The sequence below is a fragment of the Coregonus lavaretus genome, assembly GCF_964263955.1.
Source record: "Coregonus lavaretus genome assembly, contig: HAP1_SCAFFOLD_1455, whole genome shotgun sequence".
NCBI classification, from domain to species: domain Eukaryota; kingdom Metazoa; phylum Chordata; class Actinopteri; order Salmoniformes; family Salmonidae; genus Coregonus; species Coregonus lavaretus.
Window position 1 is genome coordinate 100,098 of NW_028159473.1, and position 20,156 is coordinate 120,253.

Genomic DNA, 20,156 nt, shown 5'->3' on the forward strand with positions numbered 1-20,156 from the left:
TGGAGGGTTACGCCCGTGCATTGATTACCGTAGTCTCAATCAGATCACGGTGAAGTACAGTTATCCACTTCCTCTGATTGCGACCATGACGGAGTCATTGCACGGGGCGCGTTTTTTCACTAAATTAGATCTCAGGAGCGCGTACAACTTGGTGCGCATTAGGGAGGGCGATGAATGGAAGACAGCATTTAGTACCACCTCGGGGCATTACGAGTATCTTGTGATGCCATACGGGTTGATGAACGCTCCTTCAGTTTTCCAATCATTCGTGGATGAGATATTCAGGGACATGCAGGGGCAGGGGGTGGTCGTGTACATAGATGACATTCTCGTGTACTCGTCTACCCGAGTTGAGCATGTGGCCCTGGTGCGCCGAGTGTTGAGGAGGCTGTTGGAGCACGACCTGTATGTCAAGGCAGAGAAGTGTCTGTTTTTCCAGGAGTCAATCTCCTTTTTGGGTTATCAGTTGTCTGCGTCAGGGGTGAAGATGGAGGTTGACCGGGTGTCAGCCGTGCGTAATTGGCAAACACCAACCACTGTTAAAGAGGTGCAGCAGTTTTTGGGGTTTGCGAATTACTACCGGAGGTTTATCCGGGGTTTTGGACAGGTGGCAGCTCCCATAACGTCTCTTTTGAAGGGGGGTCCGGTGCGTTTGCAGTGGTCAGCCGAGGCGGACAGGGCTTTTGGGAGGCTGAAGGACCTGTTTACTTCGGCTCCGGTGCTGGCGCATCCGGATCCCTCTTTACCATTTCAGGTAGAGGTGGACGCGTCAGAGGCCGGTATAGGAGCCGTGCTTTCGCAACGGTCCGGCACGCCACCTAAACTCCGCCCCTGTGCCTTTTATTCCAAAAAGCTCAGTCCGGCGGAGCGAAATTATGACGTAGGGGACAGGGAGCTGTTAGCCGTGGTACAGGCCCTAAAGGTGTGGAGGCACTGGCTTGAGGGGGCTCAACACCCTTTCCTCATTTTGACTGACCACCGTAACCTGGAGTACATCCGGGCAGCTAGGAGACTGAACCCTCGCCAGGCGCGGTGGAACATGTTTTTGACCCGGTTCGTATTTAAGATCACGTACATCCCTGGGTCACAGAACGGTAAGGCAGACGCACTGTCTCGGCGGTATGACACGGAGGAGAGGTCCGTGGAGCCCACTCCCATACTGCCGGAGTCTTGTCTGGTGGCACCGGTAGTGTGGGAGGTCGATGCTGAAATCGAGCGGGCGTTGCGCACCGACCCTAGTCCTCCTCAATGCCCGGAGGGTCGGACGTACGTTCCGCTCGAGGTTCGGGATCGATTGATCTATTGGGCTCACACGTCACCCTCCTCTGGACATCCTGGTATAGGCCGGACAGTGTACTGCCTTAGTGCTAAGTACTGGTGGCCCACGTTGGCGAGGGATGTGAGGGTTTATGTCTCCTCCTGCTCGGTGTGCGCCCAGTGTAAGGCGCCTAGACATCTGCCTAGGGGTAAGTTACAACCCCTGCCCGTTCCACAACGACCATGGTCTCACCTCTCGGTGGACTTCATCACTGACCTTCCCTCCTCACAGGGGAATACTACTATACTGGTCGTTGTGGACCGGTTCTCTAAGGCCTGTCGTTTGCTCCCTATGCCGGGCCTTCCTACTGCCCTACAGACCGCCGAAGCTCTATTCACCCAGATTTTCCGGCACTACGGGGTACCCGAGGATATTGTGTCTGATCGAGGTCCCCAATTCACCTCCAGAGTCTGGAGAGCCTTTATGGAGCGTTTGGGGGTCTCGGTGAGCCTCACCTCGGGTTACCATCCTGAGAGTAATGGGCAGGTGGAACGTGTGAACCAGGATGTGGGTAGGTTTCTTAGATCATACTGCCAGGACCGGCCGGAGGAGTGGGCACGGTACGTTCCCTGGGCAGAAATGGCCCAGAATTCCCTACGCCATTCCTCAACTAACCTAACCCCTTTCCAATGTGTGTTGGGTTACCATCCGGTTCTGGCACCTTGGCAGCAGAGCCAGATCGAGGCTCCGGCGGTGGATGAGTGGGTGCGGCGCTCGGAGGAGACGTGGAACGCTGCACACGTCCACCTGCAGCGGGCCCTCCGTCGTCAGAAGGCGAGCGCCGATCTCCACCGCAGTGAGGGGCCGGTGTACGCACCTGGTGATCGAGTCTGGCTCTCTACCAGAAACCTGCCCCTCCGCCTGCCCTGTCGGAAACTGGGTCGGCGGTTTGTGGGGCCGTTTAAAGTCCTGAGAAGATTGAACGAGGTGTGTTACAGATTACAACTGCCTATTGAGTATAAAAATATTAACCCCTCGTTCCATGTGTCTCTTCTCAGGCCGGTGGTAGCTGGCCCACTCCAGGAAAATGAGATCAGGGAGACTCCTCCGCCCCCATTGGACATCGAGGGGGCACCGGCGTACTCCGTGCGGTCCATCTTGGATTCGAGACGTCGGATGGGGGGTCTCCAATATCTGGTGGAGTGGGAGGGGTACGGCCCGGAGGAACGGTGCTGGGTGCCGAGGAGAGACATTTTGGACCCGTCTCTCCTGACAGAATTCCACCGTAGTCACCCGACGCGCCCTGCTCCGCGTCCTCCTGGTCGTCCCCGAGGCCGGAGTCGGCGCACGTCTGGAGCCGCGCGTCAAGGGGGGGGTACTGTCACGGTTTCGGCCGAGGCTGCCTCTCTTCCTTGCTCGGGCAGGCTTCGGCGGTCGTCGTCTCCGGAGTACTAGCTGCCACCGTTGAATGTTTCTATGTTCGTTTGGTTTTGTCTTGATTATGTACACCTGTTTTCGTTTAGCGCTAATTAGTGTCCTATAAGTTCTCGTTGTGTTTGTCAGGTGTTGTGTGTGATTGTTTTGCTGTCGTGTTTGTGCGCTACTGTTGACCGTTTGCTCTTTGTAGTTTTCCTCCTCTGTTTAGGAGGGTATTATCGCACATGTTTAGTGCGCCCTTTTTGTTTACGCCTGTGTGCGGATTTTCTCGCCTCCGGGCTTTTGGCTCGTGTATTTGAGTGTGCTTTCACTAAAGTCTTTTGGACTTATTTTCTGCGTCCTGCGCCTGATTCCTGCACCACACCCACCTACAGCACCCACTGACACTGTTATTGGCAGAGAGGTTTGGAACTCTCTTTTTTATTGGTCTATTAACTAATATACTGCCTGGTGATGCCAAAACTCCATCCCACCAATATAGGCAGAAATGTCAGGCGGTCTTTTCAAACAGCTCTTACTCTAAAATGGCATTATCATAATTTTCACAATTTCACAGTATTATTCCAACCTCATAGTGTGGACATACACTACATGACCAAAAGTATGTGGACACCTGCTGGTCGAAAATCTAATTCCAAAATCATGGGCATTAAGATGGAGTTGGTCCCAACTTTGCTGCTATACCAGCCTCCTGGGAAGGCTTTCCACTAGATGTTGGAACACTGCTGCGGGGACTTGCTTCCATTCAGCCTCAAGAACATTAGTGAGGTCGGGCACGGATGTTGGGCGATTAGGCCTGGCTCGCAGTTGGCGTTCCAATTCATCCCAAAGGTGTTAGATGGGGTTGAGGTCAGGGCTCTGTATGGACCTCGCTTTGTGCACGGGGGCATTGTCATGCAGAAACAGGTTGCCACAAAGTTGGAAGCACAGAAAAGTCTAGAATATAATTGTATGCTGTAGCGTTAAGATTTCCCTTCACTGGAACTAAGGGGCCTATCTCAAACCATGAAAAACAGCCCCACACCATTATTCCAACTCCACCAAACTTTACAGTTGGCCCTATGCATTGGGGCAGGTTGCGTTCCCCAGGCATTCGCCAAACCCAGATTTGTCCGTCGGACTGCAAAGATGGTGAAGCGTGATTCATCACTCCAGAGAACACGTTTCCACTGCTCCAGAGTCCAGTTGCTTCCAAAGGCAGTTTGGAACTCGGTAGTGAGTGTTGCAACCGAGGACAACCCATTTCTGTGAGATTGTGTGGCCTACCACTTCGCGGCTGAGCCATAACAGCACTTACAGTTGACCGGGGAAGCTCTAGCAGGGCAGAAATTTGATGAACTGACTTGTTGGAAAGGCGGCATCTTATGACGGTGCCATGTTGAAAGTCACTGAGCTCTTCTGTAAGGCCATACTACTGCCAATGTTTGTCTAAGGAGATTGCATGGCTGTGTGCTTGATTTTATACACCTGTCAGCAACGGGTGTGGCTGAAATAGCCAAATCCACCAATTTGAAGGGGTGTCCACATACAGTACCAGTCAAAAGTTTGGACACACCTACTCATTCAAGGGTTTTTCTTTATTTTTACTATTTTTTACATTGTAGAATAATAGTGAAGACATCAAAACTATGAAATAACACATATGGAATCATGTAGTAACCAAAAAACGGTTAAACAAATCAATATATATTTTATATTTGAGATTCTTCAAATAGCCACCCTTTGCCTCGATGACAGCTTTGCACACTCTTGGCTTCACCTGGAATGATTTTCCAACAGTCTTGAAGGAGTTCCCACATATGCTGAGCACTTGTTGGCTGCTTTTCCTTCATTCTGCGGTCCAATTCATCCCAAACCATCTCAATTGGGTTGAGGTCGGGTGAATGTGGAGGCCAGGTCATCTGATGCAGCACTCCATCACTCTACTTCTTGGTAAAATAGCCCTCACACAGCCTGGAGGTGTGTAGGATCATTGTCCTGTTGAAAAACAAATGATAGTCCCACTAAGCCCAAACCAGATAAGATGGCGTAACGCTGCAGAATGCTGTGGTAGCCATGCTAGTTAAGTGTGCCTTGAATTCTAAATAAATCACAGACAGTATCACCAGCAAAGCACCCCCACACCATAACACCTCCTCCATGCTTTACGGTGGGAACCACACATGCGGAGATCATCCTTTCACATACGCCGCATCTCACAAAACACGGCGGTTTGAACCACAAATCTCCAATTTGGACTCCAGACCAAAGAACACATTTCCACTGGTCTAATGTCCATTGATCGTGTTTCTTGGCCCAAGCAGGTCTATTCTTCTTATTGGTGTCCTTTAGTAGTGGTTTCTTTGCAGCAATTCGAACAGTTGATGCTGAGATGTGTCGTTACTTGAACTCTGTGAAGCAATTATTAGGGCTGCAATTTTTGAGGCTGGTAACTCTAATGAACTATCCTCTGCAGCAGAGGTAACTCTGGTTTTTCCATTCCTGTGGCAGTCCTCATGAGAGCCAGTTTCATCATAGTGCTTGATGGTTTTTGCGACTGCACTTGAAGAAACGTTCAAAGTTCTTGACATTTTCAGTATTGACTGACCTTCATGTCTTAAAGTAATGATGGACTGTCGTTTCTCTTTGCTTATTTGAGCTGTTTTTGCCATAATATGGACTTGGTTTTTTACCAAATAAGGCTATCTTCTGTTTACCCCCCCTACCTTGTCACAACACAACTGATTGGCTCAAACGCATTAAGAAGGAAATAAATTCCCACAAATACATTTTTAAGAAGGCACACCTGTTAATTTAAAATAATTCCAGGTGAATACCTCATGAAACTGGTTGAGAGAATGCCAAGAGTGTGCAAAGTTGTCATCAAGGCAAAGGGTGGCTATTTGAAGAATCTCAAATATAAAATATATATTGATTTGTTTAACACTTTTTTGGTTACTACATGATTCCATATGTGTTATTTCATAGATTTGATTTCTTCACTATTATTCTACAATGTAAAACATTTTAAAAATAAAGAAAACCCCTTGAATGAGTAGGTGTGTCCAAACTTTTGACTGGTAGTGTACGTGTCTGTACTAAAGTGTATAACACAGGAAAATCCTGTTTTTGACTGCACTGGGCCTTTAAGAGTTGAGCACAGTAGAGTTTTCATGTAGTAGGTTACTGTATGTATGTCACCAGCCCATGAGCAGGTGTTGTGGGCTGGTGTTTCAGATACAAACAGGTGACCTCTAGATGAGAGGTCAGCAAGGGACTAAACTCCAGCCGTGTCTACCCAGCATGCAGTTCTGTCTCCATATGGCACTGAGCTGTGGACCTGCCACTATCTACCCTGCCAGAGGGAGAGAGAAAACAGAAAAGTGTGAAATGTGAAAAGGAGAAGTAGAATCAAGATGAAGTTCAGCTGAAAGCTCAAATTAAATAAAACAGACAATTCGCCTCTAGGAGTTTCAGAAATAATGGATAGCTGTGAATAGAGGTGACATCGTGTAAACAGAGAGAGTGATAGATATATAGAGGAATGAGAGATCAGGGAGAGAGAGAGGGAGCGAAGATATAGAGATATAGAGGAATGAGAGAGAAGAGAGAGAGAGAAAGAGAGAGAGAGAAAGAGATAGCGAGAGAGAGAGTGATAGATATATAGAGGAACGAGAGAAGGGAGAGAGAGAGAGAGAAGAGAGAGATATAGAGGAATGAGAGAGAGAGAGAGAGAAAGAGAGAGAGAGAAAGAGAGAGAGAGAGAGAGAGAGAGAGGGGAGAATGAGAGAGGAGAGAGAGAGAGAGAGAGAGAGAGAGAGAGAGAGAGAGAGAGAGAGAGAGAGAGAGAGAGAGAGAGAGAGAGAGAGAGAGAGAAAGAAAGAAAGAGCTTTGACTGATACACACACACACACACTTCCAGAGAGAATCAGGTGTGTCAGTGTGTGTATCACAGAGATACCCAGCTTGCAGAGAGTTTGACAGTCTCAGCGAGAAAACCCAGAACCCATCCACACTACCACCACACCTAATTTACCTAGCCTTCACTCACATTACAGGGCAGAGAAGGAAGGAGAGAGAAAGGAGGGGTGGGAGGGAGAGAGAAAGGAGGGGCGGGAGAGAGATGAGTCTGAGATCAAGCCCGAGCAGCCGTTCACAACTCTTATCTATCTATCTATCTATCTATCTATCTATCTATCTATCTATCTATCTATCTATCTATCTATCTATCTATCTATCTATCTATCTATCTATCTATCTATCTATCTATCTATCTATCTATCTATCTATCTATCATTCCCAGTACAGCAGAAGAGCGTGGGCAGAGAGATGGGCAGAGTGTGGACAGAGTGTGGACAGAGTGTGGACAGAGTGTGGACAAAGTGTGGACAGTGTGGGCAGAGTGTGGACAGAGTGTAGGCAGAGTGTGGACAGAGTGTGGGCAGAGTGTGGACAGAGTGTGGACAGAGTGTGGACAAAGAGATGGGCAGAGTGTGGGCAGAGTGTGGGCAGAGAGATGGGCAGAGTGTGGACAGTGTGGACAGAGTGTGGACAGTATGGGCAGAGTGTGGGCAGAGTGTGGACAGAGTGTGGGCAGAGTGTGGACAGTGTGGACAGAGTGTGGACAGTATGGGCAGAGTGTGGACAGTGTGGACAGAGTGTGGACAGTATGGGCAGAGTGTGGACAGAGTGTGGACAGTATGGGCAGAGTGTGGACAGTGTGGACATAGTGTGGACAGTATGGGCAGAGTGTGGACAGAGTGATGGGCAGAGAGATGGGCAAAGTGTGTGCAGAGAGATGGACAGGGTGTGGACAGAGTGTGGGCAGAGTGTGGACAGAATGTGGGCAGAGTGTGGACAGAGTGTGGGCAGAGAGATGGGCAGAGTGTGGACAGAGTGTGGGCAGAGTGTGGACAGAGTGTGGACAGAGCCTTGACAAAGTTTACTTTCTGCCCTCTGGAGACACACTCATCTCCAGAGCACGTCTCTCATCCTCAGAGCGCGTCTCGTCTCCAGAGCACGTCTCTTGTCTCCAAAGCACGTCTCTCTTCTCCAGAGCACGTCTCTCGTCTCCAGAGCACGTCTCTAATCTCCAGAGCACATCTCTCATCTCCAGAGCACATCTCTCATCTCCAGAGCACATCTCTCATCTCCAGAGCACGTCTCTCATCTCCAGAGCACGTCTCTCATCTCCAGAGCACGTCTCTCGTCTCCAGAGCACGTCTCTCATCTCCAGAGCACATCTCTCATCTCCAGAGCACGTCTCTCATCTCCAGAGCACGTCTCTCGTCTCCAGAGCACGTCTCTAGTCTCCAGAGCACGTCTCTAATCTCCAGAGCACGTCTCTAATCTCCAGAGCACGTCTCTCATCTCAAGAGCACATCTCTCATCTCCAGAGCACATCTCTCATCTCCAGAGCACATCTCTCATCTCCAGAGCACGTCACTCGTCTCCAGAACACGTCACTCGTCTCCAGAGCACATCTCTCATCTCCAGAGCACATCTCTCGCCTCCAGAGCACGTCTCTCGTCTCCAGAGCACATCTCTCATCTCCAGAACAAGTCTCTCGTCTCCAGAGCACATCTCTCATCTCTCGTCTTCAGAGCACATCACTTCAGAAGGCATGTTTAAGGAGAGAGAGCGGAGGAGAGAGAGAGATCAGGAGAGAGGACAGAAATAGAGAGAGAGAGCAGAGGAGAGAGAGAGATCAGGAGAGAGGACAGAAATAGAGAGAATGAGCGAAAGAGAGAGAGAGAGAGAGAGAGAGAGAGAGAGAGAGAGAGAGAGAGAGAGAGAGAGAGAGAGAGAGAGAAAGAGGGCAGAGATAGAGAGAGAGGGTATGGAGTCTGGACTCTTTATATAAATGTGTTGGGTCATCTGGGGCTGACCGAGCACCCGGGGTGTGATAAGAACAAGAAAAACACTTGAAAGTGGCTTAAGTCTGCCTTAATGCCTTAACCTACCAGATCTTTTAGTATCTCTCACACTCAGTCTCTTCTCCTCCGTGCTGCTGGCCTACTGTACTGTCCACCACGAGATTGGTACTTACATAACGTGGTCGTTTGCTTGGAGCTGGTGGTGCGTCAGTGCCACTGGCACTGCACTGTGCACAAATGGCTCCTAACTCGCTGTCATACCTCAGCTTCTCAGTGCACTCCAACGCACTACGGACCACTTTGACTCCAGGGTAAAGACATGTTGCTTTTGTTTAGAGTCATTTGTTTGGAGGATGGAGAAGACTGGGGATTCTGTGCACCATGGTGGCTGTAAACTTAAAGCCAGGGTCCGTCACCACCTTCAGCCGCCCTGTAGCCTCGAGTCTTACTTCTGTACTGTACGAACGCGTGCTTCCTTTAATGTCAGAGGAACTCCACAATGCTGTCACAATTTGTAAAAAATGTTACCCCCTTTTTCTCCCCAATTTCATGATATTCAATTGCGATCCAATTACGATCTTGTCTCATCGCTGCAACTCCTCAACGGGCTCGGGAGAGGTGAAGGTTGAGTCATACGTCCTCCAAACCGCGCTTCTTAACACCCCCTGCTTAATCCGGAAGCCAGCTCCTGCTTTTGTTCTACAGTATCGCTCCACGCTACGCTCCCTCCATCATAATGAAGGGGGGAAGAATGAGATAACAAGAGAGCGTTAATTAATTAGCACCAATTTTCCTTTTGTATCCTGTTAGTCTCCGTTGTGCCTGCTGAACTCTGGGCGCTGTGTGTTGCGTGTTAGCTACCCTAATCAAAAAAAGCACAGCAGTGGATAGCTAGGGTGTTCACTGACTGTCGAGTGTATGTGTGTGTGTGTGTGTGTGTGTGTGTGTGTGTGTGTGTGTGTGACAAGAGACACACATTATCATGATTTAAACACTGTACACTATTCCAGCTGTCATCTGCAACTCTCACTACTATAAGTATTTAGTCAGAGAATTAATGCCCTGCCATCTGAACATTAACATAAGAGAGAAAGTGACAGAGAGCTAGAGAGTGTGATATATATATATAGATATATATATATATATATATATATATATAGAGAGAGAGAGAGAGAGAGAGAGAGAGAGAGAGAGAGAGAGAGAGAGTGTAGAGTTTTGCAATCTATGAAAAATAGAAGAAATCCTGTCAGAAGGCATCCATATTCATGGCCTCATCATTGCTGCATCACTCACTGGGACTGGAGAGAGAGAGGAAAGCCAGGGAGGAAGAGGAGGAGGGAGAGAGGACTGCACCCCTTAAAACACACACACATATTACACACACACACACACACACACACGGTTTATAGATGCAACACAAACATACGCTTACACATGTGTAAACACTCTCCCTCTCAAAAATAATAATCTAGTCCTCACACACAAACATAATCATGTCCATGTCTGCATGTTTAGCTGTATACATAAAGAGATGGAAAGGGGGTGAGCTTCTCATCACAAGCAGGAGATTACAGAGAGGGAATGAGAGATTTTGCTTTCTACTCCTTCCTCCCTCATTACCTCCCTCCTTTCCTCCCCCTTCACTCTATGGAAAGGCCTTTAGTTATAAGCATGTCATGCAAAGTGACTACAGACAGACGCGACTGTATTCTTGGTGTCTGTCCCAAACAGCACCCTATTCCCATATAGTGCAGGGCCCACAGGGTATGAAATATGGTGGGTATTTTTGGGAAGCAGCCTTGGTGTCACTGTACTACCTAGCCCACCACTCTTACCCCTCCCCCAGGATTGTGTTTCCCCTTCCCCATCTTTCCCTCCCCCTCCCCCAGTCAGACACTCTCGTCTCATGCACACATTTACACACTCTATCCATCCCTCAGCACACTTTTCCATCTGGAGTAGAACACCTTTCCTCCCTGTCTTTAGATTGTATTTCTCCTCCTGAATCCCTCCATCCATCTCCTGAAATCCCATCTTCATGACAAACAATAAGACACACTCACTCACTCACTCCATCACCCTCCATACTGCTACACTGCCCTAACTCCCCTGGCTGATGCTGCCAGAGAGAGAGATGGAGAGACAGAGAGAGATAGAGAGAGAGAGAGAGAGATAGAGAGAGAGAGAGAGAGAGAGAGAGAGAGAGAGAGAGAGAGAGAGAGAGAGAGAGAGAGAGAGAGAGAGAGACAGAGACAGAGAGAGATAGAGAGAGAGAGCGCGCGAGAGAGAGGTGGTATGTGGGGAAGAAATGGAAACCAGAAGGAGCTTCTTTGCTTACTTATTTTACATTCCAGAGTTGTGCTTGTGTGTGTGTGTGTGTGTGTGTACGTGTGTGTACGTGTGTGTGTGTGTTTGTGCGTGTGTGCGTGTGTCCGTCCGTGCAATGCGTGTATGCGTGACTGCATTAACTTGATTGTCACTATCTCTGTGATATATTCAGATTAACCCTGCTCACGCACACACAATCACTTTCCAATTAAAAGATCTTGTCAGGGTCATATTTGATGAGGAGGAAACTAACAGACAGCTTATGAATGAATTCATAATGAACACATTGGGTCTCTTTTTGATAATGACAGGCTGTATTTCTCCTAATATCTGTAGCCACTTTTATATCACATTTAAGAGGGCAGAGATCATTTATGTAGGTTTAAAAATCCACCAATGACGATGCAGAATGCACACAATCCAACACACAATAGAACCAGTTGTACTGCTGCATATTTCAAGACATGAGGGTGCAGTGAGATACCCGATGGGTTGGACGATACTTTTACTCCTCAATCATCTTTAAAAAACGTATACTTAAAAACTGGAAATCCACCAATCCTCCGTCGTTAATGCAATAGAGAGATCAAACGCTTTATTATCTAAATGTTGAAAGTGCATGGGCGACGGAAAGAAACCAAATGGTTCAGTTTGAGGACATGTGGCGGAGAGTGATGCTGGCGCTGGAGATGGGTGTGTGTATTAGTGGGTCTGGGCAGGTGTGATGTAGTTGATGGAGATGGAGGTGTGTATTAGTGGGTATGGGCAGGTGTGATGCAGTTGATGGAGATGGAGGTGTGTATTAGTGGGTCTGGGCAGATGTGATGCAGTTGATGGAGATGGAGGTGTGTATTAGTGAGTCTGGGCAGGGGTGATGTAGTTGATGGAGATGGAGGTGTGTATTAGTGGGTCTGGGCAGGTGTGATGCAGTTGATGGAGATGGAGGTGTGTATTAGTGGGTCTGGGCAGGGGTGATGTAGTTGATGGAGATGGAGGTTGTGTATTAGTGGGACTGGGCAGGGGTGATGAAGTTGACGGAGATGGAGGTGTGTATTAGTGGTTCTGGGCAGGTCTGATGTAGTTGATGGAGATGGAGGTGTGTGTTAGTGGGTCTGGGCAGGTGTGATGTAGTTGATGGAGGTGGGGGTGTGTTAGTGGGTCTGGGCAGGGGTGATGTAGTTGATGGAGATGGAGGTGTGTATTAGTGGGTCTTGGCAGGGGTGATGTAGTTGATGGAGATGGAGGTGTGTGTTAGTGGGTCTGGGCAGGGGTGATATAGTTGATGGAGGTGTGTATTAGTGGGTCTGGGCAGGTGTGATGTAGTTGATGGAGGTGGGGGTGTGTGTTAGTGGGTCTGGGCAGGGGTGATGTAGTTGATGGAGATGGAGGTGTGTATTAGTGGGTCTGGGCAGGTGTGATGTAGTTGATGGAGATGTTGTGTATTAGTGGGACTGGGCAAGGGTGATGTAGTTGATGGAGATGGAGGTGTGTGTTAGTGGGTCTGGGCAGGTGTGATGTAGTTGATGGAGATGGTGTGTATTAGTGGGACTGGGCAAGGGTGATGTAGTTGATGGAGATGGAGGTGTGTGTTAGTGGGTCTGGGCAGGTGTGATGTAGTTGATGGAGATGGTGTGTATTAGTGGGACTGGGCAAGGGTGATGTAGTTGATGGAGATGGAGGTGTGTGTTAGTGGGTCTGGGCAGGTGTGATGTAGTTGATGGAGATGGAGGTGTGTGTTAGTGGGTCTGGGCAGGTGTGATGTAGTTGATGGAGATGGAGGTGTGTGTTAGTGGGTCTGGGCAGGGGTGATGTAGTTGATGTTTGTATGATGTTGTAGTTTGTTTGTTTTGTGTTGTAAGAGATCAAATAAAACAAATAAATCAATAAAATAAAATAACCATTTGTACTCCTTATTGAAATACCTCATGAGCTGAGGACTTTACTTGAAGTACAGTTACAACACTGGTTTCACGACAGTGCCTTTTTGTGATACCAAAATATCAGCAGACACTAAGACACTAACTGACTGACAGACTGATTACCTGACTAACTGACAGACTAACAGTCTGACTTACAGACAGGTTTAGGGTTGAGGTTAGGTACTCACCGTTCTTCTCTGTTTTGTCACTGTGTGGTTTGACCAGTTCCAGACCAGGCAGACATGGACACGGTCCCTCACACTTCAGAGTGATGCTCTTCCCTGACTTACACTCCTCGAACTCCAGCGTACACTACAAAACACAGAGAGAATCATGGGTAGTGGAGTCTTTCTTCAGAGATGCAGATGAGGCAGGCAAGGCTCCCTTGAGGCACTGTTGGACATTCAGTTCTGATGAACAGATGTGGCCATTAAGAAGTAATGTAAACACATGTAAACACACACACATGCGCAAGCACACACACACACACACAGATGCTGCTGGTTCTCTTTGCCTTGTGTGTTAGAGCGAAGCAATTTCACGGACTGCCACCAATACAACTGCAGACTACAGATTACAGTAATTAAGTAATGAAGAAATTAAAGTAGTTTTTAAATGCAAAATAACAAACCTTCTCAAATGGATTTGAAAGATGGTTTTCTTGTCAAACCCAAAAATATTTTTTTGGGGGGTAAAATATAAGTAAAATTTGCCTCTGAGGGTCTGGAGAGATACAGATGTCACACACTCACACACACTCATGAGGGGTGATAAATGCCATTATGAACCATTGAACGTGTGCTTGTGTAATTTTTAATTTAACCAGTCAACCAAGTGTATTTATAACAATACGATGCGTGAACGTCTGATTAATTCAGTTCCAAACAGTTGTGTTAATGGAATTCACTCCACAATATAACAGCCACTGTGCTAACAGGACCCCCGCACTGTTTAATAATAATTAGGTGGGTGCTATACACGTGTGTGAATTAAAAATGTTTTTTTTTTGCATATCCCAACTCCCCCTGAGACACCCTCGGAGAGTGAGCAACCCTGGAGCAATTAGGGTTAAGTGCCTTGCTCAAGGGGACAGATGGAGTTTTCACATAGTCGGCTCAGGGATTCGAACCAGCTACCTTTCGGTTACTGGCTCAACGCTCTTAATCCCTAGGCTACCTGCCGCCTGTCTACCATCTGTTAAGGTGGGGGTTATAATGTCTGTATATAAACACAACACATTAACCACATTAGAACATTGTTTATTGGGCCTACATTAATTAAGTAAAAAAAGTTATTGACCTTTCAATTCTTTCATGTTAGGCTACTACATAAGCTATAAAGCGTGAACATGTAGCAACATTGTTTGAATTTTTATCATCCTTGGTGTCTTTACATACAGTGGGGAAAAAAAGTATTTAGTCAGCCACCAATTGTGCAAGTTCTCCCACTTAAAAAGATGAGAGAGGAGTGTAATTTTCATCATAGGTACACGTCAACTATGACAGACAAAATGATAAAAAAAATTCCAGAGAATCACATTGTAGGATTTTTAATGAATTTATTTGCAAATTATGGTGGAAAATAAGTATTTGGTCAATAACAAAAGTTTCTCAATACTTTGTTATATACCCTTTGTTGGCAATGACACAGGTCAAACGTTTTCTGTAAGTCTTCACAAGGTTTTCACACACTGTTGCTGGTATTTTGGCCCATTCCTCCATGCAGATCTCCTCTAGAGCAGTGATGTTTTGGGGCTGTCGCTGGGCAACACAGACTTTCAACTCCCTCCAAAGATTTTCTATGGGGTTGAGATCTGGAGACTAGCTAGGCCACTCCAGGACCTTGAAATGCTTCTTACGAAGCCACTCCTTCGTTGCCCGGGCGGTGTGTTTGGGATCATTGTCATGCTGAAAGACCCAGCCACGTTTCATCTTCAATGCCCTTGCTGATGGAAGGAGGTTTTCACTCAAAATCTCACGATACATGGCCCCATTCATTCTTTCCTTTACACGGATCAGTCGTCCTGGTCCCTTTGCAGAAAACAGCCCCAAAGCATGATGTTTCCACCCCCATGCTTCACAGTAGGTATGGTGTTCTTTGGATGCAACTCAGCATTCTTTGTCCTCCAAACACGACGAGTTGAGTTTTTACCAAAAAGTTATATTTTGGTTTCATCTGACCATATGACATTCTCCCAATCCTCTTCTGGATCATCCAAATGCACTCTAGCAAACTTCAGACGGGCCTGGACATGTACTGGCTTAAGCAGGGGGACACGTCTGGCACTGCAGGATTTGAGTCCCTGGCGGCGTAGTGTGTTACTGATGGTAGGCTTTGTTACTTTGGTCCCAGCTCTCTGCAGGTCATTCACTAGGTCCCCCCGTGTGGTTCTGGGATTTTTGCTCACCGTTCTTGTGATCATTTTGACCCCACGGGGTGAGATCTTGCGTGGAGCCCCAGATCGAGGGAGATTATCAGTGGTCTTGTATGTCTTCCATTTCCTAATAATTGCTCCCACAGTTGATTTCTTCAAACCAAGCTGCTTACCTATTGCAGATTCAGTCTTCCCAGCCTGGTGCAGGTCTACAATTTTGTTTCTGGTGTCCTTTGACAGCTCTTTGGTCTTGGCCATAGTGGAGTTTGGAGTGTGACTGTTTGAGGTTGTGGACAGGTGTCTTTTATACTGATAACAAGTTCAAACAGGTGCCATTAATACAGGTAACGAGTGGAGGACAGAGGAGCCTCTTAAAGAAGAAGTTACAGGTCTGTGAGAGCCAAAAATCTTGCTTGTTTGTAGGTGACCAAATACTTATTTTCCACCATAATTTGCAAACAAATTCATTAAAAATCCTACAATGTGATTTTCTGGATTTTTTTTCCTCAATTTGTCTGTCATAGTTGACGTGTACCTATGATGAAAATTACAGGCCTCTCTCATCTTTTTAAGTGGGAGAACTTGCACAATTGGTGGCTGACTAAATACTTTTTTTCCCCACTGTATTTAAATCATTTATTTTCTTACATTTCTGTCATTGTGCACAGCACCATAGTCTATGTGTTGCTTTAAACATTTAGAGAACATTTGCATACTTCTTGGTAAGAAACCTGATCCCAATTGTTCTATGCATATCTGGGACTGGCACTGTAATGGCTTTATTTTTCTGTCTCCTTATGCATTATTATGGAAATGTAAATAATGAATAGCCTACCCTTATTTTTCCCTCCACATTGTTTGCTCAATCCTGTCACAACCTTGACAGATGGTAAACAGTGCAGGGGTCCTGTTAGCTGTTATATTGTGGAGTGAATTCCATTAACACAACTGTTTGGAACTGAATTAATCAGACGTTCACGGGTCGCATTGTTATAAATACACTTGGTTGAATGATGTTTAAGTCACACCTTCAAGTAAAAAATACATATATTTAAAAACATCTTCACACGTACAACTACTCATTTATTGCATTTATCATCCCTCATAACACACACGTACAAATGCAACACACACACACAACCACACACACACAAATGCAACACACACACACACACATAACCACACAACCACACACACTGAATCACTCCCATCCACTCTCCTACTGACACTTTCAATTTCACACATTCCAATTTATATCCATCACTTCCTCCCTGACAGTTCTTAGATAGCAGCACTAATGTCGCTTAATGCAATTTGTTGACAAAGGTACGCCACTCTCCCCTTCTATACATATTGAATTACCTGTCCAGAGGGAGGAAAGGAAGCCTATGAAATATTCTCCAGCCAATTCAATTGACTGCTATTTCCAGGCTAGTGAAACATTGTTGGTGTCAGCACCAAGAATCTCTGTCTGTGTATGGCTTTGATATGTTTTTAATTGTGTACAAATATAGGAAAGAAACTAGAGGCAAAAGTAGAGAGGGTCAAGTACAGAGAACAGAAGAGGGAGAAAGAAGGAAGGAAGGAAGGAAGGAAGGAAGGAAGGAAGGAAGGAAGGAAGGAAGGAAGGAAGGAAGGAAGGAAGGAAGGAAGGAAGGAAGGAAGGAAGGAAGGAAGGAAGGAAGGAAGGAAGGAAGGAAGGAGAGACATAGGAAGACAGGGGAAGACTATAATGAAAGGGAGAAACAGAAAAAGAGAGAAAGAGAGAGACAGAGAGAGAGAGAAAGAGAGTCCATTATTATTCCACAGTGAGTTGAGGGGGCTGAAAGGTTCAGACTGAAACACTACTCATCCAGAGGGTTTAGAGGGAGAGAGGGGGATGAGCAGAGAGAGAGCGAGAGAGAGAGAGAGAGAGAGAGAGAGAGACAGAGAGAGAGAGAGAAACAGAGAGAGACAGAGAGAGGGGTATAGAGCAGACCTAACTCACTCTATTCAATTAATCAAAACAGGAACATCTTACATTTGGCTAGAAATTCAAAAGGAAATGATCTCAACAGAGAAAAATGTCCTCCTGTGTGCTACCTATACCCCCCTACTAGAATCCCCATACTTTAATGAAGACAGCTTCTCGATCCTGGAGGGGGAAATCAATCACTTCCAGGCCCAGGGACATGTACTAGTCTGTGGCGACCTAAATGCCAGAACTGGACAAGAAACTGACACCCTCAGCACACAGGGAGACAAACACCTACCTGGAGGTGACAGCATTCCCTCCCCCATATGCCCCCCTAGGCACAACTACGACAACATTACCAACAAAAACGGGTCACAACTCCTGCAGCTCTGTCGCACGCTGGGTATGTACATAGTCAATGGTAGGCTTCGAGGAGACTCCTATGGTAGGTACACCTATAGCTCATCTCTTGGCAGTAGTACTGTAGACTACTTTATCACTGACCTCAACCCAGTGTCTCTCAGAGCGCTCACAGTCAGCCCACTGACACCCCTATCAGATCACAGCAAAATCACAGTCTACTTGAACAGAGCAATACTCAATCATGAGGCATCAAAGCCAAAGGAACTGAATAATATTAAGATATGCTATAGATGGAAGGAAAGTAGTGTAGAAACCTACCAAAAAACAATTAGGCGTCCACTGCCCACACTACCTGCGCCACAATGCAGGAGGCCGGGAGTATGGGGGTGTTATCTATGGGACTTTCCTCTGTGTCGTACAGCCGTGACAGTGCGTCTGCCTTCACATTCTTTGTGCCTGGTATCTATGACAGCGTGAAATCAAACCGGAGAGGGTTCAGTCTCCTCGCTGCCTGGATGTACTCCAGGTTACGGTGGTCAGTCCAGACGAGGAAAGGGTGTTTCGCCCCCTCGAGCCAGTGCCTCCATGCGGTCAGGGCTCTGACAACAGCCAACAGCTCCCGATCACCAAAGTCGTAGTTCTGCTCCGCCGGGCTGAGCTTCTTTGAGGAAAGAAGGCAAAGGGGCGGAGCTTGGGTGGCGTGCCCGAGCGTTGGGAAAGGACAGTGCCTACCTGGGGGGATGCGAGAGTGCCCTGCCTGCCGCCTCCAGACCCGGAAGAACCCTGACGACAGCGTGCAGCAGAATGTCCTCTCCTGCTACAAGAGTGACACTGGAGCTGTCGCCCTCCATTCTCCCGGATCTCTGCACCACCCAGCTCCATCGGAACGGAATCCGGGTTGAAGGGGGGTGAAACGTGCAGGCCCCTTCCAGGACGTCCTCTTGAAGCTAGCAGGTTGTCCAACCGGATGGCCATGTCTACCAGCTGGTCGATAGTCAACATCGTATCCCGGCAGGCTAGCTCTCTTCGGACGTCCCCTCGCAGGCTGCACTAGAGTTCTAAACTCCAGGGCAAAGTCCTGCGCGGTCCTTGTCCCCTGCCTCAGGTGGACCAGCCGCTCACCCGCCTCTCTTCCTTCGGGGGGGGGGGGGGGGGGGGGGGTGATTGAAGGCTGCCCGGAAGAGTCTAGCGAACACCCCGTAGTTGTCCAACGCATCTCCTCCTTCACTCCAGACCGCGTTGGCCCACTCCAGGGCTTTCCCCGAGAGGTAGGAGACGTGGCGGACACCTTCTCCCGCTCCGATGGAGCCGGGCTGATGGTCGAAAAATAGAGGTCCAGCTGCAGGAGGAATCCCTGGCAACGGGCCGTTGTCCCGTCGTACTCCCTCGGTTGTGATAGGTGAATCCCTCTGGGCGCTGGGGTGTGGGTGGCTGGATACAAAGTAGCTCCACAAGCTAGAGTCACCTCCACAATAACTAATCACACACAAAGACAGGGGGGCAGAGGGAACACTTATACAGGTACTAATGAGGAGATATGAACCAGGTGTGTGTAATAAACAAGACAAAACAAATGGAATGATGAGATGAGGAGCGGTAGTGTCTAGAAGGCCGGTGACAACGAACGCCGAAGCCTGCCCGAACAAGGAGAGGAGGCAGCTTCGGAGGAAGTCATGACAGCTGATGATCTGGTGCTTCTGTCCCCAACCAAGGAGGGCCTAGATCTTCTGCATAGACTCTGTCAGACCTGGGCCCTGACAGTAAATCTCAGTAAGACAAAATGTATGGTGTTCCAAAAAAGGTCCAGTTGCCAGAACCACAAATACAAATTCCATCAAAAAACGTACATACCTATGTCTAAACATCAGCGCCACAGGTAAGTTCCACAAAGCTGTGAACGATCTGAGAGGCAAGAAGGGCATTCTATGCCATCAAAAGTTACATGAAATTCGACATACCAATTAGGATCTGGCTAAAAATACTTGAATAAGTTATAGAACCCATTGCCCTTTATGGTTGTGAGGTCTGGGGTCCGCTCACCAACCAAGAATTCACAAAATGGAACAAACACCAACTTGAGACTCTGCATGCAGAATTCTGCAAAAATATCCTCTGTGTACAACGTAAAACACCAAATAATGCATGCAGTGCAGAATTAGGCCGATATCAGCTAATTATCAAAATCCAGAAAATACCAGTTAAATTCTACAACCACCTAAAAGGAAGCGATTCCTAAACCTTCCATAACAAAGCCATCACCTACAGAGAGATGAACCTGGAGAAGAGTCCCGTAAGCAAGCTGGTCCTGGGGCTCTGTTCACAAACACAAACAGACCCCACAAAGCCCCAGGACAGCAACAGAATTAGACCCATCCAAGTCATGAGAAAACAAAATGAGAATTACTTGACACATAGGAAAGAATTGACAAAAAAAACTGAGCAAACTAGAATTCTATTTGGCCCTAAACAGAGAGTACACAGTGGCAGAATACCTGACCACTATGACAGACCCAAAATTAAGGAAAACTTTGACTATGTACAGACTCAGTGAGCATAGTCTTGCTATTGATAAAGGCCGCTGTAGGCAGACTGGCTCTCAAGAGAAGACAGGCTATGTGCACACTGCCCACAAAATGAGGTGGAAACTGAGCTGCACTTCCTAACCTCC

The 20,156-nt window shown here is 47.3% G+C and overlaps 1 protein-coding gene across 1 annotated transcript in view; it reads right to left on the minus strand.

Moving 5' to 3' along the window:
- Positions 1-13,109, minus strand: part of LOC311122817 (testican-1-like) — a gene marked incomplete at both ends in the record, with an annotated part of 49,562 nt that extends 36,453 nt beyond the window's left edge. Inside the window, one exon of the mRNA XM_084197137.1 lies at positions 12,986-13,109. Coding sequence (XP_084053263.1) covers positions 12,986-13,109 — 124 coding nt within the window. The remainder of the gene's footprint in view (positions 1-12,985) is intronic.
- Positions 13,110-20,156: the final 7,047 nt, after the last annotated feature.